Source organism: Anas acuta, chromosome 1 (genome assembly GCF_963932015.1).
Source record: "Anas acuta chromosome 1, bAnaAcu1.1, whole genome shotgun sequence".
In the NCBI taxonomy this organism is placed as follows: domain Eukaryota; kingdom Metazoa; phylum Chordata; class Aves; order Anseriformes; family Anatidae; genus Anas; species Anas acuta.
In genome coordinates this window covers 85428703-85450726 of record NC_088979.1, presented here as the reverse complement: position 1 = coordinate 85450726, position 22024 = coordinate 85428703, and the positions used below count along the sequence as shown (strand labels likewise).

At 35.6% G+C, this 22024-nt stretch overlaps 1 protein-coding gene across 1 annotated transcript in view; it reads right to left on the bottom strand.

Annotated features, from left to right (window-relative positions):
* CFAP47 (cilia and flagella associated protein 47) overlaps nucleotides 1-22024 on the bottom strand; it is a 296518-nt gene that overhangs the window by 95132 nt on the left and 179362 nt on the right. The window contains exon 52 of the mRNA XM_068686651.1: nucleotides 319-494. Coding sequence (XP_068542752.1) covers nucleotides 319-494 — 176 coding nt within the window. The remainder of the gene's footprint in view (nucleotides 1-318; nucleotides 495-22024) is intronic.

The following is a 22024-nucleotide window of genomic DNA, read 5'->3' as shown; positions in this document are numbered from 1 at the left end:
AGTTCCTCCCGAGAAGAAAATGAAATCATATTATTCCCTTTGCGGAATTTATAAAATTACAAAATTAACAATTTGTCCAAATATTTCAGAGGGAACTTCTAACATTAAGTAAATATCTAAAACATTGTTCAGTGAATTCTAGAGAACTAGAATAACTAGGGGTTATGCCTGTAAGTCCAGATTTTCCCGTCAGAGGCAGGTTGCTGTTCAGGATACAGTACTACTTCCCCTTGATCTACATCAAGGTTTTAATGAAAATAGTTCACTTATTAGTACAAGAGCCACAACAACCACAAGTATAAAAACTCTGTAATTTACCTTTCGTCTGAAGTGCCAACAACAGCTGAAGAAAACTTTAGTTGATAAAAAAATGTTTGTTTAGGTGAAAGAGTGAAAGACTTTTGTCCAGAAAGTGACTGATTCTCCAACACCACACTTAGCTGGAGAATTTCGTCTGTAGGATTCATGATAGGAATATTAATTCCAACAGTATTCTAAGAAGAAAAAAAATATATAATATAACATTAAAAAAAAAAAAAAAAAACACATTATACATAAAAGATACTTCTCAAACAAGTATAGGATGTTGATATATGATTTTTCCTTATGCAAACACAGGTTACATTTCATGTGCATGAACTTCATGTTCATATCTGAACAAACCCAAAAAAGAGAAGTTGTAGTAAGACCCAATTCAACCAATGTTTCAATTGTAGACTCTTTAATTGCATAGATAAAGAAAAGTCCTAGTCTTCCTAGACAGTCTGCATTTCAACAAGCTACTTTGCCTTCCAGGATATGGTTGAGGCTTGCCAAAATACACCTTTGCATGCAGATCTGCTGTCGTCCCAACACGGCACATCTTCCAAGTCAACTCTCATCAGCCAAGCACAGCCATTTGAAAATATCCATTTTGTAAGCTAGCTAACACCAATGCAGGATCTGTTAATCTTGATGTAACTTCATCTTATTAAGTTACATCATAATAGTTAGTATTAGAGTAGCAACACAGTAAACATTCCCTCTCTCATTTCTTTTTACCGTTTTTTATTAACAGTGGTCCCTGTATCTTTCTTAAGTCTATTGAAAATTCAGGCAAGGACTATCTTATCTTGACTATCAGGAAAATGTAGCTGCTCTTAAAGACCCATATAAAATTCCCATTATTGTCATACAAAGGCATCTCTATGGCCTAATTAGAGAAATAAATGCATACTTTTTACTTTGAGCATGTTTAAGATGAGCAGCAATTGGGCAGAGACAGCTCAATCCACACAGCTGCTACATTGCATTCACAAGCTGCTTTTGAACTTGCTATATTTCGTCAGTGTTCCAGTAATTCTCTTCTTTATTTTAAGGTTATAAATAGTGTACATCTACCCTATGTACCTTACATGTATAAATATCAACACGCTTTATGAAACTAACCACTTTAAACCGACAGAAAGGAATATACTATTGAAGGAAGACTGCTATCACAATTCAGGATACAAACCTGCTGGTTTTAAAAATATATATGTTCTATTTATATATGTTCATCTGTATAAAATATGCACAATCCAAAACCAATATATGTGTATATTTCTCTGTATCTATATTTATATCTATTCCTATCTTTGTCTCTTTCCTCTGTTCTGACAAAGAAGCTTATTTCAAAATGCTTTTTGTGTATTGGGGGGGTATTTTTTCTACATATGATGGTTTACTTCTTACAGAAAAAAATAGACATATATATTCTTTTAAAAGTAAATAAATAGAACTGCAACATGAAAGGAGAAAAAGATACAGTTAAAAATACTAATACACTAAAAACTGAGCATGAAATACTTTACAACCCCTCACACAGCTGTCTCGCTCTGGTTTGAGCCTGACTATGGTTTGGTAATTTCCTATATATTTACATTTATAGAAAATGATTACACGAACACACATAAAATACATTTAATGTTCCACAGATGGTGAGATTACACCCACAGTTTAAATCATTCAAGTGCCTTGCATCAGTAAGATGGGATTTAAATTTGCAGTAAAATATTTTAAAGCTCAGATTAATATTTTTTATTAGTGTAAACAAAATTCTAAATCTATCTACAATTTTATTGCTAAAAGGTTCATAATAATTGTATAGTAAAACACCTGTACTGTTTTGACAAAATACTTTTCCAGTAGAAAGAAAACATTGAGCTGCTTATTTAGGAGAAAAACACCTGCTATCAAATAAATAAATAAATAAATAAATAAATAAACTTAGCCTTGTTTGCAAAGATTTTATATTGCCCACATCAGCTTAATGGAAAGTAGTGTTCACTTGCCAGTATTAAAAAATTGCCTAGGGTTATGTATTTCCCTGAATTCACAGAATCACAGAATGGCTGAGATTGACAGGGACCTCTGAAGATCATCTGGTCCAACTCCCCTGCCAAGCAGGATCACCTATAGCATGTTGTGCAGGATGACATCCAGGTGAGTTTTGAATATCTCCAGAGAAGGAGATTCCACAACCTCTCTGGGCAACTTCATCCAGTGCTCTTCCACCCTCACAGCAAAGAAGTTCTCCCTCAAAGAATTTCTCAGGAAAATTGCTTGGAATTCTTGTAAATGTTTCACAAATTTGCCATGGCATGGATGGTGATAAGAGTACATGTGTATGTGTCAACATAATGCATATATACTGTATATTTTCAGGCCCTAGTGGTTTCTTTCAAATTCTTGTTATGGAGACATAATACTAAGATAAATCACAAAATAGGTATCCAATTGCCAAGGGTATTATTTTTCATGAAAGGACAATTTTATCAGAAGAAATGAAAAGGAGAAATATCATAGGTAACTCCCAAACACATTTATAGTTTTTAATTTAGATCCACATTTCAGTATTGTGGTTTTTGCAACATTTTGGCAGAGGAAGAAAATAAATGTGGAAAAAATAATACAAGAATTAATCTCACTAGTCTTCAAACTGCTCCTTGTACCAAGATTGCCAGTGCCCAACATTGCACTGGCAATTGCACCAGAATGGTGCAATATGTCATTTTGTAATTCCTTTAGAACTTGTGATCCACTTTGTGTCTGGTATAGGAAAATTAAAATAATCTAGTTAGGGTAAAATAAAATAAAAATAAATGTAAATACAAGATAACATTTGTTCTCAGTGGAACTTGTAAAAAACAATTGACTGCTTTTACTTTATCCTATAATAATAGCCCAAGTCTATGTATAGGTCTAATATTCTATTATCAAGACTTTGCCTCAAAAGATGCTTAGCAGCATCAATTAATATTTTGTGATATGGTTTTACTGAGTTATTTTCCTGGCATATTTTATACCAAAGATTTTCTAATCGTCCCATTCTCTGCATCCTTCTTTTAGCAACTGTATCTTTAGATTCATAATACTTAAATTAATATTCCATGAATATGTACACTGCACTGAACTATGAACTAATGCTCCACTAACTTTGACAAGATAGCTCACAAGAAGATGGACATCACTGTGCATAGTAATCTTATCTATGTTTGAGCTTTAATAATAATTCTATTCTAATCACCATCAGATACCAATAAAAGTGGTCTCTGGGCAAAATTTCTGAGAGCCTAACTACATTTCTACATGTTTTAGAACAATTGTGTTCAATTAAAATCCAGTTTCATTATGGAGATGACATTAACTCCACAGCTATTTGCAGCTTTTCCAGTCAAAGGACATTGAGGAAGAAGTACTTGTACCTGCTCCTGATTTTGCCAGGCTATTGCTCAGAAGAAATTTTTTAATTCAGGTAAGTGGTAAGAATTTTAGCTTGATAGACCTGTTGAGATAACAGCAGAAATTCTTCTCTTTGTAGGTCCTTGTCTAAATCATTGTTCTGACAAGTAACAAGTTACTTTTTTCTCTTGGCTGCACCTGATGACAAGCAGCAATGTTGCTTACTCACAAGATTGATCTTGCAAAGGTGGCAGTAACACTGAAAAAATAGCTCTTGGCTTTCTACCTACACTGGGCCCAAAAAGATCAGAGCAATCAATGTCACCATCAGTGCGTCTGTATGTTGGTAGAAAGTTAGTTTCTTTTTGTGTCCTCCTACAACCTTAAATTAGTATTTCATTATTATTTGATTCTCTTTCTTGGAATAAAAGAAGCTGAAGAGAACATCACAGCAGAGTTGATGTCAAGAGTCCCAAAGCAGTGCTAAATGCAGTTCAACCGAATTGGTCAAAATAGTTGTAGAAATCAGAGCTGGCTCTTGAACTGATGGTGCAATAAGCCTCCAATACACACCTCTCCTCACCACTGCTCAACCACCCCCACACACTTCTAGTCCAGACCCACATGTCCTCACTCAGCCAGGTCTTTCTCTTGTGGATCATTCAGAACAATGGAAGTCCTTAACCTCATTTGTCTGGAGGGGGTTTTAGGTTTTAGCTTTCTACTCACTCACAGTTTAATGGAGCGGATCTTCATCAAGTGAACCATCCCCCTCACCATATAGCTCAATTTTTTTTTTCTCTCTTTGAGGTAAACTGTTAGCTGAGATAACCCTCTTCTTTCCTTGTAAGGGAATGATGACAGAAGGGAACACTGCTGTGTCTTCACATTATACTTGGCATATTTTGCCTTAAAAATATTTGTTTGCAAAAAGGCATTAACGGCTCATAAATAGTTAAGTCTTTACCAGAATAGCAAATGTAACTACTTAAAGTCTAGAAGTAAATACCTTAAGTAAATTATGCTTTTCAAAAACTTGCTTAATTTTGAACCCAGTCTTATCACTACTATAGTAAAAGAAACAAACTAGAAGAAAAAAATTATGCACAAGATATCTAGTATTAGAGGCTAATAGTACAATGAGTTCCAGGTGTAAAATTACATATAAATTTACATGTAAAAATCACACTACATTGAATTTCTTTTAGCTGAAATGGGCATTAAATAACTAAGTAATAATGCCCTAAAACAATACAGAGACTATTAGTTCATAAATTATTGTAATAACTCTAAGCTCACCAACTACAGAATCCTACACTATTATCATCTTTATAGAGGCTAGGCACTGTAGTGAGCAAAGAAACTGAGGAAAATGTGTTATAATAGATGATTGCTAAAAATTCCTTTCAGAAATTGAAGGAAAGGAGGGGACTGCAGAAGTTTTATGTTCTGTGACTTAGTTGTGGTTTAACCCTGGTAGGAAGCACCAAAAAGAGAAAGAACTAAAAATACAGAACGAAAAGAGAAGGGAAAAAAAAAAAAAAAAAAATCAATGCAATTGCTCACCACCAGCTGACAAATGTCTAGCCAGTCCCTGAGCAATGAGTCCCTGCCAGCCAACTACCACACTTTTACTGCTGAGCAAGACACCATATGGTATGGAATATCCCTTTGGTCATCCCTATGGCTCAGCTGTCGTGGCTGTGTCTCCTCCCAGCTTCTTGTGCACCCCCAACTTACTCACTAGTAGGCAGCTTGAGAAACAGAAAAGACCTTGACTGTGTGGAAGCACTGCTCAGCAACAGCTAAATCATTGTTCCATCATCAAAATGGTTTTCATCACAAATCCAAAGCATAGCACCATATGAGCCTAGATGAAGAAAATTAACTCTATCCCAAACAAACCAGCACAAACTCTGTTATGTCCTCAGCTCCACCAAAGGAAATATTCTCAATGAGAAACACAAATAAAAATTATATATTACAATGCTTTTAAAGACATACAGGATAAGCCAATGCACTAAATATGTGCATATCTGGACTTCGTGCACACCAGTTTTGTCCATCTGTTTGATGCTTTATATATATATACATATGGATATGTATATACAGATAGATAGAATTTGTAACAGCAACTTGAGGTGAATTACGAGAGAATTGTTATATTAATGTACTTATAAAAGTCATGCCTGACAAGGGGATACAGACTTTCTCAAAGTCAAATTAATATCCCAAGTTTCTGTAACTGAGGAACAAATAACTATGCTTATATCTTAATGATAACTATCCTTATATCTGAATGAATATTCTTTTACTTTTGAAATCAAGGCCACCTCTGAGTCCATGTAGACTGAAACTGAATAATTATCCATCCTCCTGAGACCACAGGCAGATTTCTTTTTCAGATCTAGCAGTGTGAGATGAAAAAATTATCAATTACAGCTACTTTTCACCGGGGTGAAAAAGGTGGTGCTTTCAGTGATCAGCTTTACTGGCCTAGCCACAGTATAAAGGAACCTGGCTTTCCAATGCTGAAGTGGGTTAGAGAGCACTATCAAAAACATATAACAATAGGTTAATCTTTCCCATTAGCACAGCCAATATAGGAGATATCTGCTACTGTGTTAATGTAACAAAGGACCAAATCCATCTTCAGAAGGTTTTAAAGGAAAATCATTTTTAAAGGAAAATCATTCTGTCAACACTCTTTTTTGGGAAGCATGACTCAGCAACTGATAAATTTCTGTACAGATCCTACTCATCATTCTTATAGGTCACCTTGCTGTGCAGATGCATGTAGTATATGAGATGTAGATTAGAATCCCAATAATGGAAAACAGTTTGAATCAAATCAATAGATGCCTTTACAGTTCTTGTTCGACAGAACTATTTTGGATGATTGACACTTGAGTAAATCCAGGCTTCATCTGTCAAAAAGAGACATCTGTCTTTTCTCCAAAACGTTCAATCTACTTCACATACTATGTCATATCTGTATTGCCAGAGCAAAATATGACTTTCTAGTTTAAACTCAGTATCACTCAATAAAAGCATTAGAAAGTGCAACATTTCTGTTAGAAATATACTGCAATTAGATAATGAAATCAAAGCAGTTATCAGCTATTACTGAATTTCCAAAGCATCAGTTATGTCTCTTGTGAAGGTAATATACAATATACAGAGATATTTGCCCAAAATCAGCCCTCAAAATAGCAGTGAACACCATTTGTAACTAACCTTTTCTTTCAGGGAAGCCCAGGAGATGTAAAATTTTAGGATGATTTCAGTTTCTAAATAACTTCTAATATATCTAACAGTTAACAAAGAATGTCTTTTTCAATCATTTCTCTCAGAACTAGACTAAATCTTACCCACAGAGATATTAGTGAATGCCAATCAGGAAACTATTTAAGGAAATCTTTGTAAATGTCTTAGTTAGCAAAACAAAAAAACAACCAACCAGCCAAAACAAACAAACAAAAAATGAAACGAAATATGAGATCTACAAAGTTTAGTTCCTGAGCTAGTTGTATCCACCCATATAATGCTACAACAAACAGCTAGCTGTGGTTATTTTCTGCTTGTCTCTGATTTGTTTTCAAGTGCTGTAAATTCACAGTTCCAATAGATTGCAACAGGCTTTGGAAGGCTTGATGTGTGCTGATGATTTCTGTATCTTCATAATGACATCAGTGACTGAAATAACAGAATTAATTCTAGGAGATTATTCTAAAAGCATTTAGTTAGCATATTAGATGTTGAAACTGGTATTTGTAGCATGAGTGTACCACCCTGTACTGAAAATTTGATGTGGTGAGGTCAGGAAGCTCCCTGTGGCATGAAACTACAAACATGACAAAGATTACATCAGTGAAATGCTGAGCTATGAGATAGCTCAGAACTGGTGCACTTAGCTCATAGAGACCAAAAGGAAGTGAGCAATAGTCCTTATATTCCAGTGCTTCCAAGACTTTCAAAAGGACTCAGCAAAATCATACTAACAGCCACTTATCAGAACCTAATGATAATAGCAGTAATGACTGATTACTACATACTTTAATCGTCATTAATGACTTCAGTTACACCTCTGGAAGCAAATATTCTACTCTGTACTCCTACTCTCAGCTCATGGAGGTATGAGCTAACCACAGGTACATTGGTTTTTAAAACTAGTAAATAGTATTTCATTTTATTTAATTTTATGACCATGGTGATGAGATAATTTACATCTCAGCTACAACATCGGTATCAAGTTGCTCAATCAGCAGAGGTAAAATACTAATTAATTTGTCCGTAGTAGATCATGCATCTACAGTAATTCTTACTAATTCTTACTCTGTAGGTCTAAAAAGAGAATCTGAAATTGGTAAGGAAACAAGTTTCTTTGTGATTTAAAAGACTGGCCCCATAATTCCACAAAAATGATCAGAGCACTTCTGTGAAGAAAGGCTGAGAGAGCTGGGGCTGTGCAGCCTGAAGAAGAGAAGGCTCTGGGGAGACCTCATTGCAGCCTTTCAATATTTAAAGGAGGCTTAGAAAAAGATGGAGAGCAGCATTTTACTCGTGCAGATAATCATAGGACAAGGGGAAATGGTTTTATACTAAAAGAGGGGAGATTTAGATTAGAGGTTAGGAGGAAATTCTTCACTCAGAGGGTGGTGAGGCACTAGAACAGGTTGTCCAGAGGAGGTGTGGATGCCCCATACCTGGAGGTGTTCAAGGCCAGGTTAGATGAGGCCCTGGGTAACCTGATCTAGTGGGTGGCATCGGGGTTGGAACTAGGTGATTTTGAAGGTCTCTTCCAACCCAAGCCATTCTGTGATTTTATGATAATTATTGCTGGCATGAAACATGTAGAGGTATAAAGCATAGAACAAAATTAAATTGTCAGTTTCTATTGAAAACAACATTAATTCTCCAAGTGTAGGCAGAGACAAATTCATGCCCTCCCAAATCCTAGAAAATCCTTTTTTCTAAAGCCAACTTTATATATATATATGCACATGATGCAGTCTATGGAGCCAGTTCTGTCTTACTATGACATAAAGAATAAGATAAACATTAAAGATAAAAATCTCTCATACAGAAAGAAATGCTGCATTATTAAATTTGTCTTCCATATGTGATATATTAGAGGTTCTCAGAGACTAGATTAGCAATCTGTTCTACACACTCCCTCAGTATTATCAGAATCATTTCTCTAAAAAAATAATGTAAGTTCACTATATCACAAGCAATATCTATTACTAAAATTAACACCAATATATATATTATATATGTTTGCTACTAGATCTTCTGAAGGAGCTAAAATTAGAGCAGTCTGAATGAAAGCCCACTCTTGCACTTCTCTTGGTCTCTGTGTGCAATTTGGCTAATTCTGCTGTCACCCAGAATACAGTCTTTCTCCCTCTTCATGGGGTAGAATGGGAAGGATGTAGAAAAGAGAAAATGTTTAATAAGAGAACCATGGATTTATGAGTAAAAATGTAAAAACCTTTAAATACTGGTGTCTCTCTATTTCTTTGTGTTCAGTTTTGAGTACCTAGCAGATGATCTTGCAAGGAAAAGGACTACTATCATAAGCCCCTGAAACATACTTTTATTTTGCATATCCATATATTTGGACATGAGCCATTATTTCATAATATACCCTCTACAGAGTAAAAGGTATCTTCCCAAGATTTCAGTTTTAAAACCTAGGTAAATATCAATGAGTTTGTATTCCTCAATTGTTTTATTCATCCTGCAGTCACCATCCACTCTGTATGGATCACACAGAACAGACTATTGCATTTGTTTTTCTAGAAACTGCCAAAAATAAGGAGGCTTGAAAGTTGGAAAGAGCTGGAACCAGTAATGGAAGCACCCTGCCTATTCTTAGATGTGCATGTAAATATCTTGCTAAGTGTGAAGATTATGACAGTGATCTTTTCAAATCATCACTGAAAAGTGCAGAAAGTGTATAAGTGGCACAAAGCTGGAAGCTATTGCAAATGGCAACAGTGGGACAAGTTTTATCGCAGCAAGAACTCTAATGAAAGAGGGGGTGGGTAGCATATGTTTCCAAGTTACAATATCAACTTTTCCTTACTCATGGCTCTCAGGGACTTGAGGGAGACTCGGCAGAGAATAGACTAAACTATTGTCTCCGCACTTGTGTAGAAACCAAACTCAATCCCTTCCAGGCATTTGGTTTTATTACAGCAGAAACTCATAACTCACTGTTCAAAACAGACTGTCGCCTCTAGCTTAGTTCTGCTGTTCAGATACTACCTGCAGCTCACACATGAGATACTTCCTCAAGAATGCCAATGCTATTTTTCATATACATGGATAGTTAGAAACTCTCTTGCCCCAGCAAATCAGCAATATACACTTAGACTTTTTTCCATGAAATAGACAGCATACGTGTGTCTGACACAATCACTGCCAGCCTTTTAGGTATTAGACACAAAAAAAACTTAAGATTTTGATTACTTGTTGACCTCTACACACAGTCTGAATAAAACCACTATAATATTTGCAAACCTAAGTTTGAACTGCTAAACTGTTCAGTTTAAAGTCAATTTTTCTAAACAGTCTGAGACTATGAACCTGAATTATCAGACTAAATTCAACCTCTCTACTACTGTTCCCAATTCAGAAATCCATAGTAATTACTGAAGTAAAATATAGTAACCAAAAAAATGTTTTTGTTTTGTTTTGTTTTGAATTGTTACAGTGTTGTCAATAGCTGAAGATATTTAATCAATTGGTAAATTTTTTAAAACATGGTTGTTTCTCTACATTTAGGACTAAGGAAATTACAAATGTACAAACAATTTATAATAACTATAAGTATTATTTAATTACTAATCATGAGCAAGAAATATTCATGAACAAATTGTAATTTGTCATTTGAAAGCTTCTTGCTTTACTCTATATGCTTTATTAATAAGTAAACAATTGCTGTTACTTTCCACATGAAATGAATAGTGCTAATTTGTACTCTACTTTCCACTCAAATAAGTTTAGCTGGATTTTTTTTCAATTAAAATATCTGCTGTTGGGAGCCAATTGTCTGACCTTTAAGTTACAAGCTTTTTTATAACTAGCACTGGAGAATAAACTAGCGTTTATTCAGAATGTTTTTGGCTTCTCTTTTAATATTTTAGTTGCAATGATTTTCATATTCCTTCAAGGGAATTGAAATCAAACAGCAGATTAATTCTAAAAAAGCTGAAGAACAGTTTTCAGCTCTCCTTTATAGGAAAGAGGATGGGTCCCTCCTTTATAGGAAAGAGGATGATTCCATACTGTCACAGTTATATAGTCATTCCTTACTCTGATTCAAATAGAAAAGATGTGTTTTTCCTCTCTAAAATATATTCAAGTCTAAAGTTGAAATGCCAACTAAAAATGAATAACTAGTAATAATTTAGTAATTCCTGAGTTGTTACATAACAATGTAATAAGCAAGTAATTTCTGAGTTAATAGCATCCTCTGCGCTTCAGCATTGCATCTGTTTTCTAATCAAATCCGTAATCAACTGTTTTTATATACTGACATGAAATTTCTGATTCAGATTCTGTTTGAGAATATGTGTGGATGAATTTGTTGCTCATTGTAATGATGCCACTTAATTATAATTTGCTGTCTCAGAAGCTGTGCATGCTACCCATAGAAGTAATGCAGAAATGGAGAAAAGCTAGCTGCTTCAACCCATGCACTATAAAATGGTATTTGAATTTCACTGCAGCATTTTTAAATAGTATCCTAGAAATGATATTTTGGAAAGCAGAGATATTATTATATTTTGTGAGACTAGTAGCACCCCTACCAAGTTAGTCTTAAGTAAAAGGTACAGCTTCCTGATACATAGATGGATAGAGGAATGGAAATAATAATATCTTAATTCTTAATAAATTCTTTATTAATTCTTAATAAATTCTTCATTCTTTCCTCATATTACACAAGGAAAGCAGTGAGTTCACACTAACTCGCACTAATCGCAGAAGGAAAAAGCAGTAGAAGTACTAATTTTCCTGGCAACTCACAAAAATGTCAGGAAAGGTTTTGGGGTAATACTTCTGCAAACAAGCAAACAAAAAATCCTCAGATCACTTGTAAGAGCCTCCAAATATAGTGTGAAAATCTAAACTTAATACAACTACGTTTTTTGGAGAAATTGTTTTCTCACTGTGCTCTTTGAGATTCCTCTGATTCTTTAAAAAAAACACACCTACCGAGTGCATATGCATCCTCATTCTGCCTTGAGCTGAAAATCTAACTTAAGTTACACTGATTTGAAACACTGAGATATATCCATGGAACAGAGTTCATATACCAAGTTTTACCTTCAGCGACGAATTTTTAATACCTCATTCACTAACTTATATTATGATTATTCCAGACAGCATCAGTGAGCAAGCTAAAAAATAAAAATTAAAAAAAAAAAAAAAAGAAGAAGAAGAAAGAACTAACTTTCTCTGTGGACTTGGTCTGTTTAATGATAGAGCAAAAAAAAATGCTCTTGTGTTGATACATCAGCCACAACAGTAGTTATGGACTGCATGACATAGTAGTTTACTTACAAGAAAATTATTCATTTGACAGTTATGATTCATATATATGACCACTCATCTAGCATAGATAAAATATCCCTCTAGTTACTTAGAGCTATCCTTACATTTTTGTTCAACAGTAGTTAGTGACAGCTCAGCTGTCATCTTGGGATCTGCATCAAATCCCGGCTGTGCTATCATAGGAATGATTAATGCATGTGTAGGGAGAGGAGGAGGGGATTAGTAGCTGCTATGTATTTATATAAAAAAAAATAAAAAGTCGTTAGCATTCTGCTAAATCTAATAATTTACCCTCCTTTTGACAACTACTTACTTTATGGGCTATATAAAGATGTTCTGGTCTGAATAATTTCCAAAATGCTTTTAGTTAGAGCAATTAATAATTACAACCTTCCCAAATTTGTTTTTCTTCCACAAAGCATGCTGCCATGGTTCTTTTACAGAGTGTTATTTTTTATGCTACCAATTTTTATGAAAGTGTGTTCTAAAAATTAGTCTTAACGCATGGTTCATAATTCAGGTTATGCAATTTCTGAGAATATGATCTAACTATCTTCCATGTATAACAATATTCTGTTTAGTACAGAATTTATGAAAAATTAAGGCACTACAGCTATGAATACACTGTGTCACTTGTTAACTGCCAAGTTACATAATTAAAAAAGATATTATTAATTATGTTTTTTACACTTATTAAAATAGTAAATGAAAAATAATAAAAGAGACAAAGACACAATTTAAATTATAATTTGGATCTACTTTAAAACTGGTTGTATTTATAACAAGCTCTCCACATCATACTTGTCAATTGACATAATGCAGTTCTAAGGATATGCAAACTCCTGTTTTTATTATAACATGACGAGGTCTCTTTTGGCACGAAGATTTACAAAGGTCTGGGTGCAAAAAATTATATTAGCATGTAGTGAGGCATAAAAAGGAGTAGTCATGTAGAGCAAAACAATTTGTGCTAAGTACCCAGCATGCATACAGTACAATTTCCTGATAATTATTTATTTTTTTTCTTATTAGTAGACCTGGTTCACTCCAATAAAGTAAGCACCCATTAATTGTTGGAAAACATTAGATGAGCTCATTGAAAATATTATCCTTTTAAATTTAACCCAAGAAGGATCCAGTCCATGCATTCCTGGGTTGATGTGTGATATAAATGAAACTCCGTAAGTGGGAATGATCAGGAGAGCCACCCCAGAAATATGCTATTGCTATGAACTGAAAGGCTAACACAGATGACTTATTTCTTGTGGATCCCCCTCAAATGATTAAACAAAAGGGGAACCATTCCTTGAACACATATATCTATCCTCAGAGTAGAAAAACATCACTGAGATGGCAAGGATGCTACTTCTGATGATATAAATTATAAATAAGAAGGAAAAACCATTTCTGGCATTGGTTGAGAAAAATTCAAAGAGTAGACCCCAAAATGGGACTAGTAGGAATTCCATGTTTTTATCCACCCTCCCTTCCTTCTCAACTTCTCCTCTAAAGAACAGAGTAGGATTTGACTTGGCATGCCCAAACAATGGCTCCTTCTCTCTTTATACAGTAGGCTACATCATGCTAAAGTCAATCCAGTTTAAAACTGAATTGTTCTGAGCTTTCTGAGTTGCATTTCAAAATCTAATTGATAGTAACAACTGTGTGCTCCTTGTTGCTTCCTCTTAGAATTCCAGAACAACTTTGCCACTGGCAAGTGAACAGTATTTTTGTGATCAACAAAAATGTTAGTTCCACATGCTAAACTGCAGAATCTTTCTTGCAAACATCTGTGAGACAGAAAAACATGCCCTGAGTTCTAGAATTCAGAATGAATTTGTAAAGGTGGTAGATTCGGGAGGGGGAAAAAAAATAAATAAATAAAAAAGGCAAAAAGGCAAGCAAGAAAAAAACACCACTGTAATTAAGCCTACACTATCTAGAATTCATAGCAGGGAAAAAAATAAAAATAAAAAAAGGCTGAAATATATTATAGAATTATTTTTAAAGTAAAATATACATTAAAAAGTTCAATTCTGTATCCTCTACTATCTCTGCTGTTGCTGGTTTGTTTCCCTTGCTTTTGATTTTACTTACCACAGGCTTGTCTTGACAAGACAGAACAGAATAAGAATACATTAATTCTTTCATGAAAGAAAAAAGAAATTATTGGGCATATGATCACAGAGGATACTTTCTCCCTTTTGAGTGAACTACCTTTTAGGCGACTTCTTTAAATTGACTTGATAAAGTTTGTCAGAGTGAAATGCAGCCTAAAATTTGCACTGGAGAGAAAGACCAAAGGTAACACGTTTCCAACATCAGTCTCCCTTATGTCATGTAGAACAAACCAAAACTTAGTGGCATTTTTCAAAACCATGGAACAGGTAATGAGGTACAAGCAGCCTCATAAATCCAAAATATCCTTACAGAAATAATTCCAAGCACAGTGCTGTGCTGGGAAATGTTTATGGAAGTAGCACAATCAATGGAGTTTTTAATGACTGTAGGGAAATGTTCTATACAGGCCAGCAGTGCCAAGTAATGGAATGAGTTTTCAGGCTGGACTGAAAGGCAAAGGACATCAAAAAGAGACAGATTTAGTGTTTAGAATTCAGATTGACTGCTTTCATTAGGTCAGTTGGTGAAAAAATAAAATTTGAAGCAGGGCAGTAGCTGATGAAGTTGTAAGGTAAGGTTGGAGGTGCTTGTTATAAGCAGCAACAGGACTGAGTGGGTTATTTCAGTATTAGCAACACTGGACAATATCACGTCTCTGGGTGCATCATCTAAGTACTCATAAAGATACACAAGGCTTTGACAACCAAGGAGGGCAGGAATCCTTCACAGTTGGAATGCATCCCTACAACCTTTCCAGGTTTCACTAGTTGATCTAATTTCAATTATTACACCTGGTGTTTATAAAGTAAATCTGCATCTGGCGAATCTATCTTTATTTCAATAAAGTCATTCTCATTTCTCTAATGGTGATGGATGCACTTAAGGGTGTTCAGAGCCTGGATTAGAAAGAATATCCGTATCGTCAAGCTGTAGGGCTCAAAGCATCAATCATTGCTACTCCAGATAATGGTTGATGTGTGCATCAGTACATTGTCTTTTTTCTTTCAGAGATGCAATTTATTGTTATAGTCAAAATATTAGCTTCTCATGGAAATTTTTAAAATTGGCATTATTGTCAGATGAAATAAACTGCACGTGGTTGACAGTATAAAATTTATCACAAGTACTCAATATATATGCAGGAAAATAAGATGCTTTCATGTGATTAAAAAACTGCATAATGTACTGTGCTAGCTTGGGCTGGGATAATTAACTTTCTTCATAGTAGCTGGTATGGGGCTATGGTTTGAATTTGTGACTGAAACTGTCAATAACACAATGATGCATATTGATAACACCATGATTTTAGTTGTTGCTGAGTGGTGCTTATACAGAGTCAAGGTCTTTTCTGTTTCTCATGCTGCCCTTCCAGTGAGAAGGCTGGAGATGCACAGAAAGCTAGGAGATGACACAACCAGGACAGCTACCCAAACTAACCAAAGGGGTATTCCATACCATATCATATCACGCTCAGCAATAAGTACTTGGGGGGAAGTTTGTCTAGGCTGCTGCTGCTTGGGATTAGCTGGGCATAAATTGGCTGGTGATAAGTGATTGTGTTTTGTATCACTTGTTTTTTTGTGTTTTTGTTTTTTTTTTTCTTTCTTTCTTTTTCTTGGAGTTGTTTTTCTTTTGCTTCCTTTGTTTTCTTATTAAACTGTCTTTATTTTAAGCCACAAGTTTTCTAACTTTTGCCCTTCTGATTCTCTTTTCCTATCCCCATAGGGTCAGGAAGTGAGCAAGCAGTTGTGTGGTGCTTAGCTGCCTACCAGGCTAAAATCACAACATGTACTTAAGTGGTTATCATATGTTTCTAAAGACAACTTACTACATATCAGGAATCTTGATTAATTCTTGATTAATCCATCTATTTAATCAGAACATAATATAGATACATTCTTGATTAGAGAATTAATATCTCTTAATATTTTTTGGCTATGCTGTGGGCCGTCTCAATTGTAGAATATATAAGAAAAAATCACTCAAAAAAAAAAAAAGAGAAAAAAAAAAGAGAGGGTAAGCTGCATTTAAAATGCATTGAAAAAATCTACTTTCTTGACAATTCAGGGTCTAACTCAAGATAGCTTGCTTGATTCTTGAGAGTTAAATGAATAATGAGGTCTTCCTAACACTGTTTCTAAGATTTCATCTGAATAGTTGGTACGGTCAGGCACTGTCATCAAGCAAGTTTGTCGTAGACTGACTTTTGATTTAAGAAACTGCTCTGTTACAAATCACTTTAAAAGGTCAGTGGAATTTAGCAACTCTTGCTACTTTTCACTTGATACTTTTAAATGTCATTTAATTGATGAAAAACTGATTTTTTCATGTTGCATGGAAATTTTTAAGGATTTAAATTTCTAATCTTAAGGTATCACTTAATTTTCTCATCTTCACTTTGACTTATGTCAACTGAATAGAAACAAAAAAGGCTAACTGGTAGAGCTGCTTTGAAAGCTCAGTTTTGATAGTCACACTACAAGTGCATCAAGAGAAGCAATTAGAGGACAAGCACCTACAAAATCCAAATATGTTTCTACCTTTCTGTACCAGTTTTATCCATTACCCATTTATTTTCCTTATCACATTTGGAGAAATACTACAATAGCAAGATATGAAGTTCCAAGTGGGAACCATAAATAAGGATGAATAGCATATCATACAATTCATCTCTGAAGAGAAATAATTTAGAAGAGATATTATAGAAGTCTACAAAATCATGAGTAGCATGGAGAGAGTAGATAGGTTTTAACTGTTCAATGATTCCTGTATTTCAAGAACTAGGAGGCATCAAATGAAAATAAAGGACACAGCTAAAAATAAAGGTGATGACTCCTCTCAATGGTCACATTGAGAAGGTGATGGCACCTCACTATGGTCAGTGAACACTTCAAATTCAAAGTCAAAAGAAAATATTAACACATATTTATAAATTTAAGGATACACCAGGCAGCTCAGCAAAGACCCTGAACTGAAAACCCTTAAAAGCCATGAAAGTATTATACTATATATACATAGTCTTGTGTTGTTTTTTTTTTTCTATTTCTGACAACACCTGGAGACAAATCCATAGGTTCAGACCTTGGTCTTACCTGCACTTACAGAATTCCCTATGGATTCAGCCTAGAATTTTCAGAGAGTCTGGTGAATTGACAGACAGAGTTTTAGAATTCAAGGAAAAAAAAAAACAAAAACACACACACACAAAAAAAAAAAGGGAGGAGAACAACCCATGACTTTCCCTATAATTACCTAAAAGACAAATACTAAGGCTGGGACAGTTCCGTGTTATTCAGGAATTATATGAAGGTCTGAATTTACAAGACTGATTGTCATCTGTTGTATAGACTTCAAAGTGTTGTGTCTCCCCAGAAAGTACAAGTGTTGTTTGTATGTGACTACTATGTTTTATAATGTATCCCATTCATTATAGACTGATTTTATATATAATCTAAAATTGTGTATTGAACTGCCTAGGTTGGCAAATTAAAAATAAGAAGCAGAAAAGAGAGGAGAGGGAAGATGAAAGGGAAAAAGGAAAAATAGGAAAGGGGATGGGGAGGGGAAAGGGAAAGGAGAGGGGAAGGGAGAGGGGAAGGGAGAGGGGAAGGGAGAGGGGAAGGGAGAGGGGAAGGGAGAGGGGAAGGGAGAGGGGAAGGGAGAGGGGAAAGGAGAGGGGAAAGGAGAGGGGAAAGGAGAGGGGAAAGGAGAGGGGAAAGGAGAGGGGAAAGGAGAGGGGAAAGGAGAGGGGAAAGGAGAGGGGAAAGGAGAGGGGAAAGGAGAGGGGAAAGGAGAGGGGAAAGGAGAGGGGAAGGGAAGGGAAGGGAAGGGAAGGGAAGGGAAGGGAAGGGAAGGGAAGGGAAGGGAAGGGAAGGGAAGGGAAGGGAAGGGAAGGGAAGGGAAGGGAAGGGAAGGGAAGGGAAGGGAAGGGAAGGGAAGGGAAGGGAAGGGAAGGGAAGGGAAGGGAAGGGAAGGGAAGGGAAGGGAAGGGAAGGGAAGGGAAGGGAAGGGAAGGGAAGGGAAGGGAAGGGAAGGGAAGGGAAGGGAAGGGAAGGGAAGGGAAGGGAAGGGAAGGGAAGGGAAGGGAAGGGAAGGGAAGGGAAGGGAAGGGAAGGGAAGGGAAGGGAAGGGAAGGGAAGGGAAGGGAGAAAAAGAAAAAAGAGACACTGGTAAGAAAAATGAGAAATAAAACAGAGTTGAAGATCAATGAAAAAGAAGGAATAGACTGTGATCTAGCCTTTGCTTGCAAATACAGACATCTGGAATTACCATGAAGGGATTTTAAATGAATATTTGATTTTAAAATCAATATTTGCAAACTAGTGGAACCATGCATTTCTCAAACACAGGATATACATTGAGTACTGACGATCTGGGAGAAAAGCTGAGAAGTGGCAGATGTTTACTGTCCCAAAAAGTCTGAATGCAACATTATTAGCACTAGTAAGACCCAAAGATGAGGCAATTTCTTCTTTTTCAAAACCATTTCCTTGGTAGTAAAATTGAAGAAATGCATATAAGAAGAAAAAGAGATGAAAATGTGTTTATTATTCAAACACAGGATCAACCTTCAAAGCACTGAATCACACCACGGGTTGAATCAACAGTTGAGAAATCATCTTGAGCTCTGGCAAATACACAAGTTGCCGCCCCTTTTCATACAATAAGAACTATCACAGGCATTACGGCATTACATTTCAAATAGATGCTCTTTTATGAAGTACAATAGGCTGTGTTAGCCTAAAGCATTTCCAAACCTCAAACATGAAACTGGACTCAATAAGCAAATAAAGTCATGGAAGTCTTACTAATGCCTATTACACTCACGGTTCCACATGTCACGAGGATCCCATACTGCCCTTTTTTCCCTGGATGCCCACCAGCCTCACCTCCCTGAGGACTTCCTCCCAGTCTGCAGGCTGTTACTGCATGTCACAGAATCACAGAATCACAGAATCACAGAATTTCTAGGTTGGAAGAGACCTCAAGATCATCGAGTCCAACCTCTGACCTAACACTAACAGTCCCCACTAAACCATATCCCTAAGCTCTACATCTAAACGTCTTTTGAAGACTTCCAGGGATGGTGACTCCACCACCTCCCTGGGCAGCCCGTTCCAGTACCTAACAACCCTTTCAGTAAAGAAATTCTTCCTAACATCTAACCTAAAACTCCCCTGGCGTAACTTTAGCCCATTCCCCCTCGTCCTGTCACCAGGCACATGGGAGAACAGGCCAACCCCCACCTCGCTACAGCCTCCTTTAATGTACTTATACAGAGCAATAAGGTCACCCCTGAGCCTCCTCTTCTCTAGGCTGAACAAGCCCAGCTCCTTCAGCCGCTCCTCATAGGACTTGCTCTCCAGGCCCCTCACCAGCTTCGTCGCCCTTCTTTGGACCCGCTCAAGCACCTCGATGTCCTTCTTGTAGCGAGGGGCCCAAAACTGAACACAGTACTCGAGGTGCGGCCTCACCAGAGCCGAGTACAGGGGGAATGTCTACCATTGAGACAAACAAGACCTTAATATACACCTCACTCATTTCAGAAAACTGTCCTGTCCTGCCACTTTCCTCTGCTGTGGCAATTTTCTGATGTTTCAGGGATGGACAATATATTGAATTTTATTATTATTATTTTAATAAGTGAGGAAAAATACTTCTGACATGCCGAGGATGAGTTTGTATCACATTTGACTACAAGATACAGCTATAGCTGTTGTCCAAATGCAGTGTCAGTAGTATTTAAAATTTAATGTTGCTAATCTTTTTCTTTCCAAGGGTCAGGAAGGAAAAAGACAGATCTCAGGGTAAAAAAGAAATCAATGTATTCATTAAATCTGACTTGCTGATGTAGCAGATGTACCAGGTGTTTATGTCTTTTACAGATTTATCAGCTTTTAAAGCAATTTCAAGTCCTCAGCTTTACAAGACTTTTTAATGTCTAATGATTGCAGTAGTAAGATCTTTCAATGTTTTATTGTTCTCATTACTAGGGCAAACTATTCAAGATTAAATATTTGTCAGATTTAAATTTTTGTCCAGTAACTCTTCATGATGCATGTTGGTCAGCAAAATTGAGACTATCCCTCCCTTTTCAATATTATTTAGCAAATGATTGAGTTCATTCTCTCTCTTTTTTTTTTTTTTTGTAAGCTAAGCTCCTAGAGATACTTAATACTCATATGACAAGGTCTGCTTTTCCAGTCCCCAATGTTTTTAATGGGTTTCCCTTGATTTTATTCCAGTTTTTCAATGCAGTTCTTAACCTATGAGAATCAGACCTCTGAATAATATTCTAACAGCAGTAGCACCAATGTTATTTGCTTTCTGCACATATCTGAGCATTCTTTAGCAGTCACGGGCTCTATTTGTTCTTTTTCTCAGCATCACACTAACATTCTAAAGTGAGGCATTAACTATGATAATCCCAGTCACTTATATTAGAGACAGAAAGCTCTCCTGCTCCAAAATGAACTGCCTGGCACTTAACCAGTCAATTCAGATCACTCTGTAAAAGTAACCACGTGTATTATGAGTCAACAATCTTTCTGCCATCTTCAAAATTCATCAAGAGAAGTGGGTTATTTTACTAGATCTCCCATAGAGATCTGAAGGGGTATAGCTACTTCTTTGCTGCCTTCATTTTCACTGGAAATCTCCCCATTCGAGTCAATAACTCAGTGCCCCACCCAATGTAAAAAAAATTGTTTTATTTTACTGTTTGTTTTTTTTTCAAGTTTTCATTCTGAATTATATTCATAATTGTGAGGCAGAGTTAAAATGCACCTTGATAATGTATTATACAATAGAAGTTAAAAATAGAATTTAAATTTAGCTTTTCCTTTTACCATTAGTCTCAGATCAGAAAACAATACAAGACAAAGCATGATCCTATATGACAAAAACCTACATTTTTCTTTCAGAGGTCTCAAATCACAAACTCTTTCATTGTAGCTTTTGTATTTCCAACTTTCTTTTGTGTTTTTCACCACATAAACAGATGCAAAATCAACTAGGGGACTCCACTCCTTTCCCAGCATCTGTTACTGGAGGAGGTAATACCCTGGTGCTTTCAACAGTTTTCTTTTTTATCTTTAAAAAATAATTTTAAAAAATCTGCAGGAAAACACTCTACCAGTCATTTCTATTTATATAACTTGTTACCAGCATCCATCACTAAAGTTAGTACTTCTTAGCTGCCTACAATTCAAGAAGAATGCAGAGCTTCTAGATGATAAGGTAAATATCGATTTTAAGAATATAACTACAATGTTAGGCTCTGAAAATAAAAAGTTATTTTATCTTTATATACTTAAGTGCTTTAAAACACACAATTTCTGTTATGCAGTTATCCTTCAAAAATTACTATTATATTTTTGAGCATGAAAATATACATTTCTCTACCAATAAAAATATGATTAAGTACATTCCAATGATTAATGAAATCTAAATGACAGCATTCATCCATAAGAAAGGAGGGTACCAAAAGAGACTTATTCTGCTGTGGTCAGTATGTAAACTGCTTGAAGATTTTATAGAATTCAGTTTTATCTAAGATCCAAAATTAAAAGTATACCCTAGCAGAAGAAAAATATAATTATGCAAATGCATTAAAGAAACCATATTTTTTTTCAAG